The sequence below is a fragment of the Zingiber officinale genome, chromosome 2A (assembly GCF_018446385.1).
Source record: "Zingiber officinale cultivar Zhangliang chromosome 2A, Zo_v1.1, whole genome shotgun sequence".
Lineage (NCBI taxonomy): Eukaryota > Viridiplantae > Streptophyta > Magnoliopsida > Zingiberales > Zingiberaceae > Zingiber > Zingiber officinale.
Genome location: NC_055988.1, coordinates 31,414,807 through 31,423,114, shown reverse-complemented (window position 1 = coordinate 31,423,114; position 8,308 = coordinate 31,414,807). Strand labels below are relative to the sequence as shown.

The following is an 8,308-nucleotide window of genomic DNA, read 5'->3' as shown; positions in this document are numbered from 1 at the left end:
ACCACCACTCATGGGTTAGTGGTCGATTCAGGCAGAGTGTGTTGCTGTTAGGCACCGCTGGTCCGCTCATGGGTAGTGTGACATGACGTGTTATCCGGAGGATTCCTCCCGTCTTTGAGTACCGGAGATGAGAGCATTCGCTCACCCATTTATGATTTGGGGTAGGAGGATAGGTGTACTCGACAAGATCCCGTCCACTCGGTCACTCATCGGGAGTAGTGACGACAGTGCACGGTTGTCACAGCCCTACCCACTCGGCCTCACTTTTGTATGAGATGATCGACTGGCGTCAAGGGTGACCAGGACGCATCATTGGCATCATATGCATGATGCATTTATTGCTTGTGTTTGTGCTTGCTGCATTTATATGCTGCATATTGTTTGGATACCTATGTTTGACATGCATACAGGATTCCTATACCACTCGGACTGTTTGTCCTTATACTCAGGTCCTGGTTAGTACAGTTTCTCTCCTGTTTACTTCAGATGCATATTTTTATCTTTCTTTTATCAGGAGACTGTACGCATGATTAGTGCTAGGTGTTATTTCTTTACTTTGCATATCAATTGTACCTGCTGAGTGTTGGACTCACCCCGCCTCTATTGTTGATATTTTCAGGTTGATGCTGTCAGGAGAGAGTTCCAGTTGCTGGTCCTTGCAGACCTCGGGGATGTGATTGGTTTTCGTTTGGTTCCTTTTCTGTTCTAGACTGTTTGAACTTGTTATGTTCTGGATTTATTTACTTATGGACATGGTATAGATTTTATTATATCGATGGATTTGGATTTTGTTTTTATTCTACTACATGCCTGCCTGGACGGCAGAAGAGGTGAGTTCGTCGGTTTTGAGCTTTACGAGTGTAGTTGAGTAGGGTGGTTTTCGAATCAGAGTATTACTACTTTGTTTGATCATATATAACTGCGTGGTGATGTTTTATTTTGTTGTTATTATTCCAGCCGCCTGTGGCTGAGGTATTTGTGAGATGTAGAAAAGTTTCAGATTGTCCACCGTACAGGGGAGATGCTACCGAAATTTTCTCGGACAGGGACTCCTCTGGGGCGTGACATCGACACCAAGGTAAGCAAAAGAGATTTAATTCTCAATAAATTGTACAATATAAAACTGCAGGAAGGTGAGACGGCTAGCCAGCTCCATGCCCGGATCCAAGATCTCCTCAACGGGCTTCATGCGATCAAACAAAAAGTGGAGAACCGCGACATAATCAGGTACTCTCTGAATGCCTTTCCAAGGAACACCTTGTGGGCATCCATGGTAGATGCTTACAAGTTTTCTAAGGACCTTTCTTCTATGAAATTAGATGAGTTATTCTCTGAATTCGAGTTGCATGAGCAGATTAATGCACGCCCGGTCGAAAAGGGTATAGCTTTGGTTGCAGGTATTAGCAGATCACGTGAGTCAAAACCAAGGTGAAAAACTGAACCAGAATCAGAAGAAGAACCAGATTCAGACGACGACGATAATAAACTCACGACTGAGCTTGTCAACCTGGTGAAGAAGCTCTACAAAAAGAAGAAGGGCTTCAACAAAAAGGATGTCAGAAAGGTCATTCAGTCTAAGGAAGCCCAACCAAAGGTAAAGTTCGAGGTGATATTCTACGGATGCAATTAGAAAGCACACATTAAGGCGAACTGCCTGAACCACAGTAATCCGAAGAAACCAAGGAAGAAGAAGGCCCTGAAGGCTACCTGGGACGAGTCGTCCTCAGAGGAGTCCGACGACGAAGAAATCGAGCATACGAGTTTTCTCGCAATGACGGCCCGAGACTACATCAATGAATCAAGAAGCGAGGACGAGTCGGAAGTTGAGTCCGAGAGAAGCCACGAATCCGTATCCATTTCTGAAGGGCCAAGCCCCACTTTAAGTACAAGTCGGTTATACAATTTAATTAATTACTTAATGCATAAATTAGCTAAGTCTAATGTTCGGATCAAGTAGCTTCTAAAGGAAGTAACATCCTTTAAAGAAGCGACTAATACCGAATCTTTGGCTGACCCAGTTCAGACTGGAACCTCAACTCAAGTCCAAAAACTTGGGGAAGAGAATTCCATCATAGAAAGTCAAGTTAAGGATTTGAAGACTACATTGGAACTGTTCACACTGGGTTCTAAGAATCTTGACTTGATTCTTGGAAAACAGAAAGTCGTATACAATCGATCCAGAATTGGATTTAAAGCTAAAAAGAAATATCGGTCTTATTTATCGCTTATTAACAGACCGAATAGTAAGATAGTCCAAGCATGGGTACCTAAGTCCAACTTGGTCAATCAAGTTAGACTTGGTCAATATTGGGTCCCCAAGGATCAAGTACATTACCTTGATAAACCATATCGAGGCTATGATCCAGGGGGAGCCAATTGAAAAACTATCTTAATAAATAAATAGAATTGTTTGATGATTGTTTATTTACTTTCCTGTTAATATGCATGGTTAGATTAAGATAGATTAAGGACCTAGGCATAATTTACACTTTTTCAGTTAAACCTAGGGATTTCAAAAATAAAATTAAATATGATATTTCTTTGAGCGGTTCTGTTTAGGAAGTGGTGGATGATCTCATACCTAAGAAGACCTAGGGCCTCACCACGATCTGGGAACCAATCATTGAAATACATACTTAATTGACAAATTGGAAAACCTAAGTTTAACTCAAATGTAAATTAATCCTTATAAATAATCTAAATAAAAAATAACCATCTCACAAAACTACTTAAGGTTCCCTGATTGATAACTCAAAATCGAGGAGATGGATTTAGATTAAACTTAGTTCTAATTAATCAATTTAACTTAATTAACCTAATTATTTAATCAACTTAACTGAATTAATCAATTTAACTTATTTAATCTAATTATCTAATCAATTTAACTTAATTAAACAATTTAAACTTAATTAATCAATTTAACTTAATTAATCAATTTAAACTTATTTAATAAATTTCAAATTTGGATCTAGGCTGAACTTATTTAAAAATATTTTAAAAAATTATTTAAAAATATTTTTAAAACTTATTTTAAAATGTTTTAAAAACTTATTTAAAAATGTTTTAAAAACTAATTTAAAAAATGTTTTTAAAAAAACTTATTTAAAATCTTTTAAAAAAGTTGTTTAAAAATGTTTTAAAAACTTATTTAAAAGTTTTTTAAAAAAGTATTTAAAAATGGTTTAAAACCTTATTTAAAAATGTTTTTAAAACTTATTTAAAAATGTTTGAAAACTTATTTAAAAATGTTTCAAAAACTTATTTAAAAATATTTTAAAAACTTATTTAAAAATTGTTTAAAAAAAACTTATTTAAAATCTTTTAAAAAACTTATTTAAAAATGTTTTAAAAACTTATTTAAAAATATTTTAAAAAACATATTTAAAAATGTTTTAAAAAATGTTTTAATAAAAAACTTATTTAAAATCTTTTAAAAAACTTATTTAAAAACGTTTTACAAACTTATTTAAAAATCTTTTAAAAAAACTTATTTAAAAATATTTTAAAACACATTTTTAAAAATGTTATAAAAACTTATTTAAAAATATCTTTAAAAACTTATTTAAAAATGTTTTAAAAACAAATTTAAAAATATTTTAAAAACTTATTTTAAAATGTTTTAAAAACTTATTTAAAAATGTTTTAAAAACTTATTTAAAAAATGTTTAAAAAAAAACTTATTTGAAAAATTTTTAAAAACTTATTTAAAAATGTTTAAAAAAAAACTTATTTAAAATCTTTTAAAAAACTTATTTAAAAATGTTTTAAAAACTTATTTAAAATTTTTTAATAACTTATTTAAAAAATGATTAAAAAAATTATTTAAAATCTTTTAAAAAACTTATTTAAAATTGTTTTAAAATCTTATTTAAAAATTTTTAAAAATCTTATTTAAAAATGTTTTAATAACTTATTTAAAATTTTTTTAAAAACTTATTTAAAAATATTTTAAAAGCTTATTTAAGAATGTTTTAAAAACTTATTTAAAAACCCTTTTTTTAAAAAAAAAAACTTATTCAAAAATGTTTTAAAAACTTATTTAAAAATATTTTAAAACTTATTTAAAAATATTTTTTTTAAAAAAAAAACTTATTTAAAAATGTCTTAAAAACTTATTTAAAAATATTTTAAAACTTATTTAAAAATATTTTTAAAAACTTATTTAAAAATGTTTTTTAAAAAAAACTTATTTAAAATCTTTTAAAAAACTTATTTAAATCTTTTAAAAAACCTATTTAAAAATGTTTAAAAACTTATTTAAAAAGGTTTTAAAAACTTATTTTAAAATCTTTTAAAAAAACTTATTTATAAATGTTTTAAAAAACTTATTTAAAAATATTTTAAAAACTTATTTAAAAAATGTTTTAAAAAATTTTTTTAAAATATTTTTAAAAACTTATTTAAAAGTGTTTTAAAAAATTATTTTAAAATATTTGAAAATTTTATTTAGAAATGTTTTAAAAATTTATTTAAAAATATTTTTTTTAAAAAAAACTTATTTAAAAATGTTTTAAAAATTTATTTAAAAATATTTTTTTAAAAAAAAAACTTATTTAAAAATGTTTTAAAAAAACTTGTTTAAAAATGTTTTAAAAAAACTTATTTAAAAAATGTTTAAAAAAAAATTATTTAAAATCTTTTAAAAAACTTATTTAAAAATGTTTTAAAAACTTATTTAAATATCTTTTAAAAAAACTTATTTTAAAATGTTTTAGAAACTTATTGAAAAATCTTTTAGAAACTTATTTAAAAATGTTTTTTAAAAAAACTTATTTAAAATCTTTTAAAAACATATTTAAAAATGTTTTAAAAACTTATTTAAAATTATTTTAAAAAACTTATTTAAAAATATTTTAAAAAACTTATTTAAAAATGTTTTTAAAAAACTTATTTAAAAATCTTTTAAAAACTTATTTAAAAAAAGGTTTAAAAAACTTATTTAAAAATGTTTTAAAAACTTATTTAAAAATGGTTTAAAAACTTATTTAAAAATATTTTTAAAAAAACTTATTTTAAAAAAAATTCTAAGGGCGTCGAACTAAGGCGCCTCTGCTATGGCAGAGGTGCCCTCCAGGATCGGCGGGAAAATTCCTGCCTAAATCCACTAAGGCGCCTCCGACCGAGTCTGAGGCGCGCTGTGAGATATCGGAAAATTTAATTAATTGGGTTATTTTAGAAATAGTCTTATAAAATTTTTCTAGAATTTTTAAAAATTTTCTGGGAATTTTTCGGAGCTCGTACGACGGGTTTTGAGGGGATCAATTTCGGGTTAAGATAAAGCCTGTTTGGGATACCCGTTTAAGTGAGGAAAAGTTTTAATTATATATTCCTTCTCCCCCAAAACGCCGAACCCGATTCTATTTCCTCTCCTTCCCCGACTCTCTTCCCCGACCCTTTCCTCTCTCTGTTCCTCGCAAACAACTCGACGCCGACGGGGCTTCCAATCGTCTTCACCGCCCGAGGAGGAAGTCGCCGGAACCTTGCCAGAGGTCGAACAAGGAGGCGGATCCTCCTGATCTCCTGTTCTCAGGTCTTCCCCGAGCCTTTCCTTCACCGATCTCACGTCGTCTGAGCTCAGATGGGCAGTCAGAGCGGACTATTCAGACTTTAGAGGACTTGCTGAGGTCTTGTGTCATGGATTTCGGAGGTAGCTGGGAGGACCACCTGCCTTTGGTAGAGTTCGCCTACAACAACAGCTATCATTCGGCTATCCAGATGGCACCGTTTGAGGCGTTGTATGGTAGACCTTGTCGGACACCCATCCTCTGGGAGGAGGTTGGGGAGGCCCAGTTGTTAGGACCTCAGAGAGCTTAGCATGAGGCGGAGTTGGTTCATACTATCAAATGGAGGATGTCAAAGGCTTAGGACCGTCAGAATAGTTATGTTGATCGACGACGAAGACCCCTGGAGTTCTCCATTGGTGATCATGAATTTCTAAGAGTTTCACCCACGAAAGGGGTGAAGAGATTTGGTCTTCGAGGTAAGCTAGCTCCACGATATATTGGGGCATTCCAGATCTTGGAGAGGCTTGGAGTAGTAGCTTACCATTTGGCGCTACCACCATCTCTAGATGGCATTCACGATGTATTCCATGTATCTATGCTGAGGAGATACGTATCCGATCCAGCACATATTCTGTCAGATATATCAGTTCCTATTCAGCCTGATGTACGAGGAGGTTCCGGTACGGATTCTGGACCATAGAGAGCGTCAGCTGCGGAACAAGACGGTTTGACTAGTTAAAGTCGGATGGCAGTATCATTCTGACGAGGAGGCTACTTGGGAGATGGAGGATACGATCCGAGCTCGATACCCTCATATGTTTACTTGAGGTATGTGGGTTAGAATTTCTTTCAGCATTTATACTGTTTGGTTATATTATAGTGTTTGCTGTTGGTTATAGCAAAATTTGGGGACCAAATTTTTATTAGTAGGGGAGAATGTGAGATATCGGAAAATTTAATTAATAGGGTTATTTGAGAAATAGCCTTATAAAATTTTTCTGGAATTTTTAGAAATTTTTTGGGAATTTTTCGGAGCTCGTACGACGGGTTTTGAGGGGATCAATTTCGGGTTAAGATAAATCCTGTTTGGGATACTCGTTTAAGTGAGGAAAATTTTAATTATATATTCCTTTTCTTTTATTCCTTCTCCCCCAAAACGCCAAACCCGATTCTATTTCCTCTCCTTCCCCAACTCTCTTCCCTGACCTTTTCCTCTCTCTGTTCCTCACAAACAACTCGACGTCGATGGGGCTTGTAATCGTCTTCACCGCCTGAGGAGGAAGTCGCCGGAACCTTGCCAGAGGTCGAACAAGGAGGCGGATCCTCTTGATCTCCTGTTCTCAGGTCTTCCCCGAGCCTTTCGTTCCCCGATCTCACGTCGTCTGAGCTCAGATCTGGTCGGCATCCTTCTCCTTCGGGCTGTAGACACCCGAAGTTTTCCGGAGATCGAACGAGGAGCCGGATCATTCCGATTGACATCGCATCGAGACTCTTCACAACTTCGCCTCACTGCCACCACCCGATCATCGGCGCAGATCAGGTCTCGGAGCACAGAGGTGAGGAGATAGCTTCACCCAGATCTTGCGACATCCTCTTCTGATCTTTCTTTCCTTCTTCTTCTCGGTTTCATGGATGCCGGTTATACTCGACTGTCGCCATCCAAGGCCTGAGATACCGGATGTGCCCTAGCTGCGATCTTGGAGGTAATGATCGAGTTCTGTTGATTGTTGAGATATGGTGTGATCGATTCCTCTTTTCCTTGATCACCCGAGATGTTAGCCTAATCCGAATAGAGGGGAAGAATTTTAAGAGGTGAGGTTTTGTTCTATTCTGTGGTGATTAATTTCTTGATTACCTGACATGTTATCTTCATCCGATCAGTGGGAAGGACTTTAGTAGTGAGGTTTTATTGTTGTGAGGCTGGAATTGTGATCATTGAGGTGGTATTCGGCAGCTTTCCCTAACCGACATCACTTCTTCCAGTAGCACCTCTTTGGCTGCGGATTAAGAGCAGAGTTTTGAGAATTGAGGTATGGTGTAGTGATGTTGATACATGATTAGTTGTATGTAGGTTTTTGATGTTAGATGTAGATCATGGTTGGATTTGATTATTTTAGATGGTTATACATGTGTAGATTTGAATTAGGGTTATGATTGAATTGAGTTTAGTTTGGAACATGTAGTAGAACATGTTTTAGATTGAAGGTTATAATTAGTTATGTGTATATTTAGGTATGATTTGGATTACGTGATTACTAGATGGTTAGTTGATTGTGATTAGATATATTTTCTTAGATTAAACTAATGGAATGATTAGGGTTAAGACAATTAACCCTAGTCAACTATTGGATTTAATCTAAGTTTGGATTTCTAATCTAATGGTGATTAGGGATTAGGTAACTAACCCTAATTGACTGTTAGATTAATTAGGTAGGTTGTGATTGTGTTTGGTTAGGGTTTTGCCCTAATTTAGTATTAGGGATTTTATTTAGCTATTCATTTTGTAACGACCCAATTTTTATTATTTCAAGTTCTAAAAGTCCATAAAAATATTTGGAAATACTTTTAAAATATTCTAGAGATTTTTAGAAATTTTTAGAGTATTTTTACGTAATTTTTGGAGATCGTTTAGTAGGGTTACAAAAAGAAAGAAGTTTAAAAAAAAAAACGTTGAAGGTGAGATTTGAACCCACGACCTCGGGTTGGACTGACCCAAGCAAAACCGACCTAACCAGCTGAGCCAGCGAGTTTTTGTTAATTATATATGGAGCAATAAGTATATAAGTAGTAGTTAGGAATAAGAA

At 33.2% G+C, this 8,308-nt stretch overlaps 1 protein-coding gene across 1 annotated transcript in view; it reads right to left on the bottom strand.

The window, feature by feature from the left end:
• LOC122043619 overlaps positions 1-6,983 on the bottom strand; it is an 84,836-nt gene extending 77,853 nt beyond the window's left edge. Inside the window, exon 1 of the mRNA XM_042604227.1 lies at positions 6,711-6,983. Within this exon, the coding sequence (XP_042460161.1) occupies positions 6,711-6,983 (273 nt within the window). The remainder of the gene's footprint in view (positions 1-6,710) is intronic.
• Positions 6,984-8,308: the final 1,325 nt, after the last annotated feature.